Source organism: Corvus moneduloides, chromosome 17 (genome assembly GCF_009650955.1).
Source record: "Corvus moneduloides isolate bCorMon1 chromosome 17, bCorMon1.pri, whole genome shotgun sequence".
NCBI classification, from domain to species: Eukaryota; Metazoa; Chordata; class Aves; order Passeriformes; family Corvidae; genus Corvus; species Corvus moneduloides.
The window spans coordinates 9,200,634-9,216,533 of record NC_045492.1 but is presented as its reverse complement, the minus strand read 5'-3'; the positions used below and the strand labels follow the sequence as shown (position 1 = coordinate 9,216,533).

Sequence of the window (15,900 nt, the reverse complement as noted above, 5' to 3'; positions counted from 1 at the left end):
GGATGAGAGTTTTTTGGTGGCCATGTAGCAAAACCCCAGTCTTTGCACAGGTCTATGTCTGAGCAGCCCTCGCTCCACAGGATGCTCCCAGCACACAGAGCAAATGGTCCCTGTGCTGCTGGACTTTCGTGGGAACCCTCCAGGGCCTTGTGAGCTAAAGGTCCCTGTTTTTCCCCCTCCCTGCACCCCACAGCTCCCACCCCACTCTGGCCGCCTCCCACAGCTCCTTCCAGCACACGGCACTGGGAGCTCCAGCAGCTGATCCCCTTAATTAGGTCACAAATAGATTAAGTGTAAAACACTTGCACCAGCCAGATCCTCTGAAGGAAAAACATGCAAGCCCTGCAACTGGGGTAAAAGCTCGGGAGAGGAAAGGTGCCAAAGCTGAAATAACTCTTCAAAACTTTGTCTGCAGGAGCCCTGCTTCAGTTTCTGCTCGACAGCAGGGCCCCTGCTCCCTGACACTGGAGCTAAGTGGTAGCGTTGCTTTAATTTCCTCTTGCTTCTGCTGCAATGCCAGATTGCTTGGATATTCGTAAACAGAAGGAATTTAATGAAAATTATAATTAGAGCCCCGCGGTGCTCTTGCAGGTCGCCTTTACACTGGGCTGCCTATTTACATTACAAATCAGGCTGGTGTCACTGCAGAGTCTACAGCAAGAGAGGAGAATTCATTAAAAGGGAAGCACAGAGTGGGTGAGAAATGGGGTGAGAGAAAATGATATTGTTATTATTAATAATCTAGGAAATTGGGATCTGCCATGGTCTTGCTGCAGCTTTGCTCCTCAAAGGAGAGCTCATCCCAATCAGCCTGAAGCAGGAGGGGACACAGCACAGTCACCCAGAGACTTCCATGGCAATTACTGTACAAATGGACCCTTTTTCGTAGAGCAAGGCTTTCTCACCCCACCAGGACACAAGAAGTGCTCTTAGCACCTAGCTGCCAAGCTGGGGGTGTTAGAAGGAGACAACATGAGGGCAAAGGGATGCAGCTCCCATTATTTTGCAGCTTTCCCTTTCCACCTGCCAGCAGCTCCATGCGATGCTTTTTCCGCCCTGTAATGCCACAGGCAGCAGCTCCTGCTCCTTCCACCAAAGCCCTCCAGCACAGCTGGTGACTCTCTGTCTTCCCATCTATGCAGTGAAATTAGGAGCAACAACTTCATTTCACACAGAGGATTGCTGGAGACTTGGCTCCTATTTGTAAAAAGCTTCTGTCATATTCCACATCAATAATCCTGCCTCAGCACAGCATCTTCACTGCCATTGTGGTTTTTTGGACACCCATCTGCTTGTGGAGGCAAAAAGAGGTGGCATTTTAGGTTGAGAACCTCCCACGATGACGGCAGCACCAGCCCAAACCCCTCACCTTTCCTTTCACTGTCACATTCTCAACACAGAGAGGTGAACTCTCCCTGTTCCCATGCCTGCATTCCCCAAATGAGAAGCTGGAGGTATTTTAGGAGTTGGGCTGCAAACAAGCCAAGTGGTTTGTTTGCATTTCATCCACACTATCATCATCTAAAGCGACCCACACTGTGACAGCTGAGTTTTAATCATCACTAGTAACACTGATGTTTGTGCTTTGCCCAAAAAAAACCCCAACCAAAACACAAAAATGTGTTTATATCAGTTAAAAATAAAGGACAAAAGAAAAATTTCCCTTGAAAAACTATAACTGAAAAAACATGTAGCCTTTTTTATCAGCTGAAAAATAGATATCAGTGAAGAAATACTGACCAGCTCTCCCCTAATGAATGTACCAGGCCTGTCATCAGAGCATGAAACGAAAAAGAACTGGGAAGAAAATAGTACTTTGGACAAGAAAAACATTTAGCAATTCAGCTTCTGGTTCCAGTAAAACACTTCTGTCAGGAAGAGTTTTAAATTGGAACAAACAGGAAAACAACGATTTTGTTCAAAACAGGGACTGTCAGAGGCTTTTGGGGTATTGCAGGAATTTTCCAGTAACCACAATCCCCACAAAGAACATCCCTCTAAGAAGTGGATGGAAAATGAATCAATCACTATTGGTTTTCATCATCTGCTTGCTTCTCTGGAAGAAAATCAGTCCTACTTAAGTAATTGATTAGTTACCTTAGCAATTACAGGTAAAAAACTGGCTTCCCTTGCCTCCCTCAAGGCATGTAAACTAGGGATATTCCAGTTTTCCAGCCGTTTTAGGAGGCAAAGCCAATTTTATGTGAATGAAAGATGATTTCTGAGCTGTCACCCACATCTCGGGAATCACCAGCACCCTCAGCATGGTCCCTCAGAGGTGAGGAAGGCTGACTACCTCCTGGGCTTCTTCCTCAGCTGTACCTCCCCACGAGCAGTGCAGGCTGCAGAGCAGAACTACTATTTTCCTCAAATAAAAGCAAGAAAACAGAGACACACAAAGTGCTCAAACAGATTCATCAAGTAAATATCTAAAGAGGGAGCTGGCAAAAAGTTTAGGCACGATTTGAGGCTGAAGATGTGCCTCCCTCTTTCATGGGTGGTGGAGTAGTTTGGGAACTGCAATCTGCTCTGGGCAGTCATGGAAGGGTGAGAGCACAGCCCTGCTGCCAAACACAGTCTGAGTGCTGGGAATCAGGGCTCCAGGGTGGATTTTCTGGGATTCACAGCATGAGAGTGGCTGTGGGGGAAGTCACTGTGGTTTTCTCATGCCCACTGTCCCCTGCACTGCTGTGCTTTCTTGAGAAGAGCTCAGTGATACTAAAGATTCTCATCAGGGATTTATCAGCAATACAGAATCATGCTGAAAACCCACTAAGGTTTAATGAGTTCTCCCAGTGGCACTGATGGCATTGACCACCTCACTTTTGGTGCTGCATGCCCTTTGTTGTTGCTCCTCAGCCCAAGTGGGTGATGAAATGAGAGCTGTGACGTTCACTTTGATGGAGGCGAGCTCCTGGCTTTCCAATAGGGTAAATAAGGATTCAGTGCCTTTTAAAAAGCATTATTTTTAGAGGAAAGCCCTTTTGAGTGAAGGCTAGAATGGGGTTATTTTCCACATGACCAAGCACCAAAAGGAAAGCAGCAGCCCAGTCCATGCTCTTATCACCCTCTCTGAGTCACCCACTGGATAGATTTGTCACAAGGTGAAATAAGAGCAAGTCCTCAATTTATTATCATTTTCTACTTGTCCTCCTTAATGCAGCTCCTGCCAGGACGAGTTTGCTGTGGGAAAGTGGAATGAAACCAGGCCTTTCAGCTTGCTGCTAAATAGGACTGGGGGGAGGAGGCTTCCAGGGAGGAGGGAAAATCTTCCTCATTAGAAGGGGAAAATGTGCAACGCAGAGTTTTCATCAGATGCTGCCCAGCCTCCCAATTAGGGTGGCTGGGACAAACAGTGGTGTTATTATATGTAGCTGTTTACCCAGTGTCACTCAGCCATTGTTTATTTTATGAGCATAATTTATCTCCTCCATTGTGCTACCCAATTTGTTTGCATTTTCAGTCCACTCGAGTGTCTCTCTTTCATTGCATACATCTTTTGGCCTCCCACCAACCAACTCTCCAAGTTCCAGGAGTGTCACACAATGGCCAGGCCCCTCCTGCCCTTCATTTTTCGCGTGACATTTTTGTCCCCTTATTTCTGCGCTGCCCCTGCCCCTCCCCTGCTGCAGACTCACAGCTCCTCAATGGCTCATGGTTTATTCAACAGCAAAGCTGAATTTCTCTTTTCCTTCTCTTTTTCCACTTTCCCCTCCTTTTAAGAATAGAGGCTGGTCAATAGATGCCACTCTGGCAGCTCTGGAGAACAAAGTTCACTTGCAGTGAATCTTTGTGGTCGTGTCTCCACAGGGCAAGAGTTTGGTGACCCTGCAGGGGCTGAGTCCCAACGAGCAGCTCACACATGGGGCCCCCACGGAGTCCTGTGTCTCCTTCAGCCATGGAAAGGGACAAAGACTTGTCCTCTATCAGCTTGTGACACCAAAGCTTCATCCACACCTCGCCTTGGAGGTGTGAGATGATTCCTCATCCCTGGAACAACGGTATCTTTGGTTTGCTCCTACTTCAAACTTTCTGGCCATTTCTTCCCCCCAAGTCCTCTGATCTTCTTGCTTGTGGGTCTGAGTGCAAGGATTAGCTCACACAGAAAAGTGCTAATTCACATTATGGAAATTCAAATCCTTGCTGCTACAATAAGTAATTCCAAGGAAGTTTAATCTGGCAGGACTCGGAGGTGACTCCAGACAGTGACAACAACATCTGTGCATCGCCTCTTCCTCCAGCCTGGTGACACTGCAGCAGGAAGATGCAGCATTTTCCTCCAGATTGCAGCAGGACCCTATTTCTGATGGGTTCTGATGAGCTCTCAGCCCTGGGCTACAGCTGAACCTGGGGTTTACTGCTCCATTCCCATTGAGTGCGCCAGGTTGGGATTCTGGGGTTTCTGATAGAAAATCTGGACAGTGTCTCACCATCAAACCCTGGAGCTCCATCTGAAATGCCCTGTGTTTGCAGGTTAGTGGCCAAACCTGGGAGTGAGGAACTTTACATGGCCAAGAGAGGCTTCATGAGGAAAAAGCTTGGCAGCCATGAAACCTGGGATATGTCTCATGCAAGGAAAGCATCCTACAGGATACTGCCCCATCACCTCCTGTCACCATGAGCTGCTCCAGAAATTCATGTACTTGAAATAACTCACTCAAGTATCCATTCAGTCTCAGTTCATGGACTGCAGAGCCTTTATTGAACACCCATATATTTAGCACTGGGATAGTTCTCAGCAGTTCTAACAGCCCTGTCATCTAAGGAATAAAACAAAGAGTCATTATTCATCACAAGGGAGACACAGTCTTTATTGTCTGAAGCCATGGCAGAGTTTTTCTATCACCCTATCTATTCCTCACTGCCACACAACTCAGCTTTAAGCTGTCTCAGTACCAGCCCTGAAGGCCCAAATACTTCATAGCTTCTCCCAGTTAAGGGCCCAGCTAATGCTGTGTTGGACTGACTGCAGGACCGACCCCGAGCTCACAGGAGCAGGAAGGGAAAACTTTCCAGAAAAGCCTAAGGTGGACATTAATCTCTGCTAGGTCAGGAGTAAAGTCAGGCAGGGTTATTCAAAGACATGGGGAAGCACAGCTACAAGGAGAGATGGATGAACGTGAGTTTTGGGCACTGATTATGTACCATATCCAGAAAATCTGGGGTTTGGCCCTGGCCTGATGGCAGAGCTGTGTAGCCTGTAGGACACATCAAGCTGCGCACATCACCTGTCCCAGCCTCCCTGCAGCCCTCCCAAACAGCCTCAGGGTTTCCTTGGTGGATCTATGTCCAGCATGCAGCAGGAGGAACCAGCCTGGTTATCTGGATATCTGGGGATTAATACCTTGGGATCGAAGCATGAACCACCCCCCATCCTTCTTAGCAACTGCCTGAGTTGCTCTGTGCCTCTGGGAAAAGCAGGTCAGATTTGGGGCCACAAGACCCCCTCAGTGGTGCAGATGAGCAATTAAATGCAATCAAAGCAGCACCATTCAGAGAACCAGCTACTTCATGGTCTCCTCAGGCTTCAGGAGCATTTGAGGCTGTGTCTGTGTCAGCATAAGGTAGGACAAGGAGTAAAACAGATCCCTCTGAGAAGGTGCTGTGCAAGGGCTCTCACCAGCTGTTTGCAGTAAGGCAAACTCATCCTTGCCTTGGCTGTCTCTGCTCAAAATAATGAGATGGGAAACTTGAAGACCCAGAATCCTAAAAAGTGTCAGACATCTGAAAAAAAAATTGCACTTTCCCAGCTTTTTAATTTGTTTTGAGGTTGGCAATCACATCTCCAAGTGCCCGAGCTCACTTTTCTCCACATGCTCAGACAGCAAAGGGCACAAAACAGCCTGTGAACTCCCATCACACTTCTCTCAGCACCTGCTCTGCTCCGTGCTGAACAGCCAGCAATCTCCCAAGCTAATTAGCCAAACGGTATTCTGCACATATTTAGCATTTCTGAGTAATTAGGATAATCAGATTTCTCCCCTAATTCTGTACATCCACAATATAAGCAGGTGTATGGCCTTTCCCACAACGGTATCACAAGAAGAGTGCTGGCTGCTGGAGCCAGGGATGCCAGCAGCCCGTCAGAGCCCACTCCCCTCTCCCACATGGAAATCTGCTAACAGATTACCAGCAGCCATGGGGAATTGGGAGCTGGGTTTGTGTTGGCTGAGCAACCAGCAGTTCGGATTTTCATGCAAGTTATCTAAAAGCACAGTCCTCAAATCTGGCCAGAGATCCGGATGTTCCCTTCACCATCCTCCAGGGATCAGCTGCAGGAGTTGTTTTGTGCTGCAGTTGAACAGAAGGTGTTTGGCTCAGAACCTCAGAGGTGTTTGGGTTCTGGGGAGGTTCTGGGAGTCTGCCCAAGACTCAGGGCTCAGGTCTTGGTCATTTTCCACAAGGTTCATCAGCCCGAGGGCCTGGTCCTTGTCTCTGTGAACCTGTGAGCTGGCATCCACTTATCTGTGGTCTGTGCCACTTCCAAGGTCTTTTGGAATGAATGACCTTAAATGAAGGTCCAAGCCAGTCAGGCCAGGCCAGGTCAGCTCTTTCTTGTCCTGCTGAGGTGGGTCTTTGATTCAAGAGGAGTTTTTCCTTCAGCTGCTTCACTCAGTAATTCCTTCTCAGGGAAGCAGAAAAGTTACTTGGTTTTCTTTTTTAAGTGCCCATGAGTACATCCTGGTTCATGGAGCATTTGGATGTGGTGCTTCCTCCAAAGTGGGAGCTCTTAAAGGAGTATCAAGGGTCCAGCATCTCTGAAAGAAGGAAAGGTTGCTCCCAAGCCCCACAGCATGGAGTTACACTCTCATAAGTATCCTGACCATTGCAGTAATATTAAGCAAAGACCTTGCCACGTCCCCTCCACAAAAACACCATCCTTCTGCTAAGATTCAGGTAGGGAAGAAGTTTGTTTGGAGACCTTAGAGTAGAACCCAAAGAAGCCATTTCTAACATGCAAGGCAATGCTCTCATTGTAGTACTGTAGAATAACATCCAAACTTCCTAAACATGAATAAACCTGAGTAAGGCCAGGAGTTAAGATTCCTCTTGATCTCCAAGCAGGTCAGCTGTGCTGGTGCTGAGATTGGGCTCTGGCTACTACAGAGCTAACGTTCAGGTGTTGTTAATTGTGGGGAGGCTGTTTGTCCACGATGGATGACCACAGCACTCAGAGCGCGCCATGCAAGGCTACACTCAATATTTTATAAGTTGTGTGTGGGTAATAAAAAGCTCCATCCCCTTCTTTAGCGTCCTCTATCTCACCTTCCCTGCTCAGAGGAAATGGTGCTCACAGATGAACTATCCCCAGGGAACAGCACTTGGAAAATATAAATCCGCACCAAATGCTTTAATGGGTCCAAGGCTGTTGTCAGGGTCACCACAGACACAAGACAGGTCCCTGGTCCCCTGAGAGGTGTCACAGGAGGCATCTTCCCAGGTTTTGTATATTTGCTGTAACTGTGTATTCATCTGAGCACCAGAATCCGTTTTTTATAAGGTGTATTTAGGACTTCAGCAAAACCCAACTATTCTCAGTAAGGTTAAATTCTTGTTTTTTCCTCTTAGCCCAGGTGACCAGCTGACCAACTGCTCACTAATGAAGGACAGAGTCTGCGTCCTGTATCATTCTGACCTCAGGTCAGTGATATCCCAGGTCACAGGGATGGCACAATGACAGAGCACAGCACATCCAGCCCTTCCACCCCACTGCTGGGCACTGGGATGGCTCTGCTGCTGAAATGAGGGGCAACCTGTGCTCCCACACTCCTGAACATCAGAGCTGGGCACATATCTGCGTGCTTACTCTACTGGTGCAGAAAAAAAATGATGATGATCCTGGTTTTCTTGAGTTTTGAGCACTGGAGGGAAAAATGGAGGGTTAAAAAAAAAAAAAAGAGGGAAGAAAGCAGATATTTTGCTGGGCTGAGAGAGCCTGGGGAGCAGGTGGGAAGCTGCCTGCGGGGCTGGCCAGTCACTGAGAGGTGGCAAAGAAAGCTGGCACAGCAAGTTCTGACGTCTGCCCGCCTCGAGCAGGTGATGAAGACAAGCTGTTGCCTCGATTCCCACAGTATATTTTCATTAGGCCCAGGCAGATGGCAGCGGAGGTCACCGCTTCCACACCATCATCCTTTCAGCCCAAAGGTGTCAGGGAATCTGACATCTCAATTACTAAACCTGGAATCACCCAAGCAGCACCTGATGGACGATGGGGGAAAGGGGATCAGAAAAGCTGAGCTCCTCATTTCCATGAATTCTCACCTTTGAGAGAAAATCTGGGACGTGCACTTCCCTGATAAACAACATATTTGTGTCCAACGTTCTGACACAAAAGCAGCTGCGCTGAGAACGAGCCACAGACACCAGGAAAATGGCAATTAAGTCCTTGTGGAAAATAGACCAGAAAGCACCCCTTGGAAAAGACATTTGATGTTAATGAGCTACAGTAAAGTCAAGGGAGGAGATATTGATCTTGCCCCAGCAGAGATCTGCTGCTCGCTCCTCCATAGTCTGTGAAGCCTCAGAACACAGAGCAAAATAAAACTTTTGTTCTTCACAAGGACTCTCAGATGTGGGGCCAGGGCTTGGCTAAGGCAGGAGGAGCCAGAGCAGCACCACCAGTGACTTTTCTGTGCTCAAGGTGAGACACAATTCTGACACACTGGTGAGAAGCAGCGGCTCTGCTGAAACATTGTCTCAGAGATTTCTGCCAGATATTTCAATCACTTCAGTTTTTCTCCTCCCTATCATTACCACCTACTCTCCTATTATTACTTTAGTACTACTGTTTCCCTACTTTTTACTCCTGTTAATCCATACTTTTGTAATTCCTACTATTACCCCTGGCAAGAAGAAAATGAAATAAGATTCTGACTCTTACCAAAGATCAATAAACAAACGAAGCAGAAGTTGTTTGTTCTCAGTCTGAAATCTCATGAACTTTAAGGTAATATTATGACTCTGGAATGATTATGAAATATCTCAGATTCTAATTTCCACAGGGCGTTTATTCATTGAGTTTCCTTCTGCAACAAAAATACCCCAAACCACTGTGAGCAGATGAGTCACTGCAGCAAAGCACCACCCTGAGCAACACCCAAACCTGTGCTTTCTCTTTGAGGATTTTTCTCCTTAAACCCCACTGTGAGCTGGGTTTGGGAGAGACATGATCATCTTTCAGAGATATCTGAAAGATGAGAACATCCAGGGTGCACAACCCCAATGAAAAAAACCAATAACGAACCAATTTCTTTTTGGGGAGACTTTCCAACTTTTTTCAGAAGTGTTTTCAAGCTTCTGTAAAAGTTCAAAATATTTGGGGTTTGGCACAATAAACACCCCTAATTGCTAAATGCCAGAGTATTTTCTTCCTTTTTTGTCCAGAAATGTAATTTTTTCCCTCCTCGTGTTCTTTGGACAGGGAAGGGATGAAGAATGTGCTGCTTTTGAGACAAAAGTTTCCACTTGGTTGAAAACTCTTTCTACCAAACTGAAACAGAGACACAGCCTGTGCAGTTGGGTGTGCTCATCACATCTACTGCAGGAGGAGTGGGGACAAAGGGAACATTAAATCACAAATTAACCCTGGTTTTGGGGGGTATTTAACGAGAAAGAAAGGTTCAGTTCTACCGCCCTCAGACCCAACATTTTGTTAATGGGAAAGGAAACGCTACAACTGGGCACTTGCTGCTCACTGGATAATACGCATTTTCTTAAGTGCTCAAAAAGCAATTGGCTAGTCCAGGGTTTTCCTGGAGGAAAAGAGATCACAATCTGGCCTTTGTTATCCAGTTTGTTCTCCAAGAGTTCATACTTGAGGGCCCCTGGAGCAGATTCTTGGAAGAGCTCCACTTTGCGCCCCAGCCAAAATGATCCGAGTTTCCATATATTATTAGCACACAATGGAGCAACGTCAGCTCCCTTAACCCCACACCAGCCAGAGGGAGAGGGTCCCCATCAGGGAAAACCAGCTCCTTCTCCTCTTCTACTGAGAGCAGAGAATGACCGGGAAAAATCAGAGTGGTCAACAAAGATACTGTGTCAGCCGAAATAAAACCCCAGCTCTCCAAGGAGAGTTGACTTCAACACCAGCCTGCCCTCAGCTGCTTTTTTGGCTTGGCTTTGGCCAAATTTCATTCCTGGTCTGAGCGGGTTTGGTTAGAGGACACAGTTCCTGTGAGTCATCTGCAATCTCCAGCACCACCATAAGAAAGGCGGATGTGGGGAGCCAGGAGACCTGGGCATGTCTGAAATCCAGACCCCAAACTGCTCCTCCCTTGTGCTTCCCTTGTGCTGCAGTGTACTGACTCCAGCTGCTCAGGAAAAACAGGGGAGAAAAGGAAAATCTCATGCAAAAATTCAACTTTTTGTAAGAAAAGCTCCACCACTCCAAAATTAAAAATGTTTGCCAGCACAGCAAACATTTGCCAGCACATTTTTGACTTTTCGCCAAAATATTCTGGCCAAAACTTGGGAGAAAAACTCAGGACTGTCTGTGGAAAGCAGATACTTCTCATGAAAATATTCATTTAGTCAAATCCCCAGGTTTCTACTGAAAGTCAGCTTCAGTGGAAAATGCTGACGAGCTCTATTATTGGCACAGCTTTAATTTTCCTTTGTCTGGAACAGACATGGAGAAGACAGCATCTGTCAAACGTAGTCTTTAGACTTACATTATTATTTAGCCTGGAGTATTGTTCAAGGACCTCAGGAAAGGTTTGAGCCATCACAGAGCTGGGTGCTGTGCACATCCACGAAAGATGGCCCTTTCCCTGCAGGGATTATAATTTAAGCACAAACCATGGAGAAGATAAACAGCACAAGGTAATTTTGGAGGGGTCCTGAGCAGCATGATGAGCAAAGGGACGCTGTGCTTCCCCTTGCACCTGCTCTTCCCCCCAAGGCTTTGTGCTCAGCCACACAGCAGCTGTGCGGGCTCACAGCTCCCTCAGGGCAGCCTGACTCTGCTCTGGCTCCAGAGGCAGCTGCAGAGGAGGGGAGAGACAAGTCCTGCTCTCCTCTCCAAACTCTAGCCCAAATGATCCCTGGGGTGGAGAGGAGAAAGCCAAGCAAGTAATTTCTACGGCCCCCAGACACTGCAATCCTGTCTCCTCCTTGCCTTGGAGAGGTTCATGCTCTGCCACCCTCCCTCTTGCAGCCCACGTGTGGTGATGGATCGAGTCACAGAATCAGGATCACAGAATGGTTTGGGTTGGAAGGGACCTTAAAATCATCTCGTTCCAACCCCCTGCCACGGGCAGGGACACCTTCCACTGTCCCAGGTTGCTCCAAGCCCCATCCAACCTGGCCTTGAACTCTTCCAGGGATGGGGCAGCCACAGCTTCTCTGGGCACCCTGTGCCAGGGCCTCACCATCCTCAGAGGGGAGAATTTCTTCCCAATATCCAATCTAAACCTACCCTCTTTCAATTTAAATCTATTCCCCCTTGTCCTATCAGTACATGTCCTTGTAAAAAAATCCCTCTATTCCAACTATTTTAACTCACACTTTATTTTTGCCCAGATCGTGCCTTTCCACGGCATCCCACTGCCAGTCTGCCACACTCCCCTTCTGCCGTCACTCCTCATGTGCTCTGCATCACTTTATGCCTTGATCAAACCAACACAACCACTTCAAAAGAGTAGTTAGGGAAGGATCTGTGCTGGTTTCAAATAGCTTCCAGAACAGGTCACCCTCTTCTGTAAGAGATTAGAAAGGAATCACTGAGAAAGGAACGAGGCAGAAAGAGAGCACGAGGAAATAAATAAATAAATGTATATCGTTACTTTTGGTTAGTCTCGATGTGCAGTCCCATCCCAGGGCGCCTTGTTCTGTGCTCATTTGAAGTATTAGTCACTTTTTCCATTAGAAGCTGCTATTCTAGGGGGATTTATAATGTATCTGTAAAATTGTCTCCAGGCTTTGCTTGGCATCTGAGCTCTCAATCCATGGACAGAATGTAAAGAAACTACAGTTGTTTGATTTATTGGGACAGGGCACAGGGAGCAGGGGAATTTTTCCATGCTCAGTGGAAATAAATTCACATAGTGCCTCCGGTGCACAGGCACTTACTGCTCCAGAAAATTCACCAGTTGGGTGCAATCTCACACTGGCAGAGAGGAAAGCAGCAAATCAATGATTATTTAATATCTCGCTGCCTGAGACCCAGCCCTGGTCTGTGGCTCCTCACCATGACCCACCCAGCCCACTGGTGGGTGTGACAGCCTCATTCCACTCAGGTTCAGAAATCCTGCCCTTGGCAAATGTTTTTCAATTCTAATTCCTACAAGGGGCATTTGTTAACCCACTAGAGAGGCTCCCTGACAGAGTCACGATTTTCTCCTGGGGAGGCCTATGGCTCATTTAAACTTTGCTCTTGTTTCTTAATATGCATCTACCCAAAGGTTGGAAGGGATGAGGAAGGGCTGGTGATCTGCTGTAGGTGACACCAGCTCCTGGATGGCAGAGGTGTCTGGGCAAAGTGAGAACAAGAAGGCGACAACCCCTTTGGGAATGATAAACCCTGGAAAAACACCCCATCACCTTGCTGATGGTCCTCCTCCATGCCACCCATGGCTGAGGATAAGCCCTTTTGCAGGGTAGCCCTGACCTGGGCCAACTTTCACCCAAACTTCTGCTGGATTTAGGGCTGGACTGGGAAAAAGGGAAGGATTAGGGACAGGGATGCACACCAGGACAGAGGGAGGGAGAGCCAGAACCTTCTTGCAGCTTCCCTGCAGCACCACTCAGCAAAGCACCGAGCCTAACGTGGACGCTTCAAGGAAACAATAATCTAAAATTGGAACGCGGCAAATTATTTATTCAAACTACAGCCTTCCCTCCCCCCTTGATTAGCAAACCGCTGGGGAGTCAGCCCTGATTTTCTTCAGACAGATGCAAACGCTCTCCTCTTCTCCCTGTGCCACGAGGCTCAGCCCGTGGGGGGCTGAGGAGCTCGTTGGTATTCGCATTGTGTAGCAGCTCCTTCAATTCACACGTTGTTCTGCTCTCCGGCTGGAGCACAAACTTTTTCTTTGGGAGCACACACTGCAAATGATGAATTTGTTTGTTTTCTGCCTTTTTTTTTTTTTTTTTTCTCCCAGGGAAACATTTAGACTGCAGTGTGCAAACACTTCCCCACACGCTCGCTCAACTACTTGCACCTAATAATAAAACAGTCTATATGAAGCATTGCGACTCAAATCCCTGATGCGAGTTTTTTGGGGGGTTGTTTCATGTTTCATCATTTATATAAAAAGCCCTGGTGAAACTTTGAGGAACAGACACGAGAACATGTAACAGATCTCAGGGGTGTGCTGCAGCACTGAAGTGGGAGATCCCAGCACCGAAATCCCCTCCCCACTTAAGTCAGAGGGAAAACGTCCACACAAGTGCCAGAATTTCCCCCCTGGGACTCTGGCAGTGGGAGACACGGAGCTTGGCAACAAACAGGGAAGGCTGTGAAGGGTTCAAAGTATCAAATGAAGCTGAGCAGAGACATGAGAGGAACAAAGGAAGTTCACGTCATTATAATTTATTGATGATCTTGGCCTGATTGCTTCAGTGTTTTGTCGTAGCAGAGCCCACCCTGGGCAGCAGCGAGTCCTGCACATCACTTGGCTGTGCGGATGTGGAAGTGATGTGATGATTTACAGACAAAGTTTGCTTAATGAAATAATAAAGTAAATAAAAAAGCACTGTGCTGGATCTCACCCTCACCCAAGCGCTTGCTGGGAACTGGCCAGGATCTCCTGACCTCACCCCCACCAGAGCGCAGCTCCACAAATTCCCTCAACCATAGTTCACATTTTTTCCAGCTCTACCAATTCACTCAGCAAGTGCCATGGGAAATCGCTATGGCTGAGGCATCCAAACTTGCTTAAGAATGAGCCAAACTGATTCTTTTCTTCAAGGAGGAGGGTCTTAAGGAAAATAAAATGCTGGGGGTTCTTTGTCCCTGTATCTTGGATACAAGAAAACTCCCACGCTTGTCAGAAATCAGAACAGCACCAGCAGCTCATGGCTTTTTCTTTTTCTCATTCCCCCCCCCCCTTTTTTTTACCCCAGTGTGTGTGTGCTTAGAGCGATGACACAGTGATGGGTTTAAGAGACAGTGAGTGCTGAGATGCCAATTTCTAACGTAATACAGGGTGCAGCTTCTTTCTTGCGTGATCACGGGTGAAAAATCAAAAGAAATAATCCAGGCGACTAAATACACTCCCCAGCCATTCAACTCACTCATAAATATGCTGAGCAAGATGCTTTGTGCAAGAAAACCCCATCACTTCTATTCTGTATTTCGTTTAATGATGAGTCAAATCCTCCACACTCATCTTCCGATTGTGCTAGTCTGGGGTGCATTCCCACTCTCCTCCCTTTCAATTTTAGGCTGATGGGTGTAATTTCAAAACTAGCAGATTCCCAGTTTTCCTCTCCCACCTTCAGCTCAGTGTCTGCTCCCTGACTCTGCAGAAAAAGAAACGCTGTCACAGCACCCAACTCCAAAACAAAGAGTTTTAACCAAACTCACCCCTTGGCACCAGCAAGCTATTCAAAAGAACTTCGCAGGAAGCCTGCCCTTTCCTGCGCACTGCTAATGCTCCAAAATAAAGCAAATCTGGGAGAAGTCAAGGAAATTAAAACCCTAGATGCTGTCATTTCCTTTTTAAGGCTGGAGGAGCCCTGGAGCCCATTAGCTATTGACAAGAAGGGGACCCTCCAGATCCAGGCTGGATGCACAGACGCTCAGAGAACAACCAGACCTTTGTTTATCATCTATGCAGATGTCATAAGGACCAGGAACCCGCGCCCACCAGGGACCGACCCGTGCCCACCAGGGACCGCACTCTCCGCACACTGGGAAGTTGATTCCTACATAAATATATGCATATTAATAGGCACATTCTGTCTAAGCACTTCATCCCCAGCAGATTAGGATGCAGGCGACCAGGGTGGGATGCGGGTGGACCTTTCCATGAAAAGAGGCTAAGGTACCACGGTGGGTTTTAGCACGTATGAAGTTTGGTTTGGTTTGCAACATCGCCACCGAGCCGCCGGGACTCCTCTCACAGAGTAATTTTCTTCTTTTTTCAGTTGTATTTTATAAGCACAAACTTATTAATTGAAAACTACTTCCCCCACACACCTTTTTTCTTGAGTTTTAAGCATCGGTAAATCCCCCCGGCACAGCAGAGCGCCGCCGGAGCGCAGCCCGACATCACTCCACCTTGCTGCTCCGAGCCGAAGTTGCGGAGGAGCGCAGCCCTGCTCGGGGCAGAGGGCACCGAGGCGCTTTTGTTCCCGGCCCCGTCCCGGGGCGCCGAACCCGCAGGTCCCCGCCGGTTCCCCCTGATCCCGAGCGCCTCCACTCACCAGCTGCAAAGTGCAGAGGAAGATGAGGGTGCAGCGGCCGGTGCAGCATCCCATGGTCCCCGAGCAGCGGGGCAGGGCAGGGGCAGCCCGGTGGCCGCGGCCCCGCCGCCGCCCTGGGGCTCCGCGCTGCCCGGTCCGCGGCCGCGGGGAGCGAGGCGGGCACGGAGGTCGCTCGGTGTCGCTCGGTCGGTGCCGGCTGCCGGAGCTCCTCCGGGAGCCGGGGAGGAGGAGAGTGGGGCCACAGCTTAAAAGGGCAACGCTCCGGCGGCGCTGCCGTCCCGCAGGCTGGGCGGGCTGGCGGGGCGGGGGCTGCCGCCAACGCCGGGATGCGGCCCCCGCGCCCCCGCAGGCGCGCTGGGATGCTCCGGCCCCGGCCCTCCCCCGGGAGGCGGGGGCAGCTCCGATGCCCCGGACAGGGCAGCCCCTCGTTTTTCCCTTGACAGGATGCGGGAGTGATCATTCCGTGCTGGGGCAGAGGGCTGTGCTGGCCAGGTGTGTGTGCGGGACACACGGTCTGTGGAGCTCCTC

The 15,900-nt window shown here is 48.5% G+C and overlaps 1 protein-coding gene across 3 annotated transcripts in view; it reads right to left on the bottom strand.

Annotated features, from left to right (window-relative positions):
• NKAIN4 (sodium/potassium transporting ATPase interacting 4) overlaps positions 1 to 15,665 on the bottom strand; it is a 50,601-nt gene extending 34,936 nt beyond the window's left edge. Inside the window, exon 1 of one of the 3 annotated variants that reach the window (XR_004243537.1) lies at positions 15,373 to 15,663. Coding sequence is in view for 2 of the 3 variants with exons in the window: in XM_032127143.1 (XP_031983034.1) it covers positions 15,373 to 15,426 (54 nt within the window). In the remaining variant the exon portion in view is untranslated. Of the gene's footprint in view, positions 1 to 15,372 lie in introns of all 3 variants that reach the window. The other 2 variants (XM_032127143.1, XM_032127141.1) reach the window with 2 other exon arrangements.
• Positions 15,666 to 15,900: the final 235 nt, after the last annotated feature.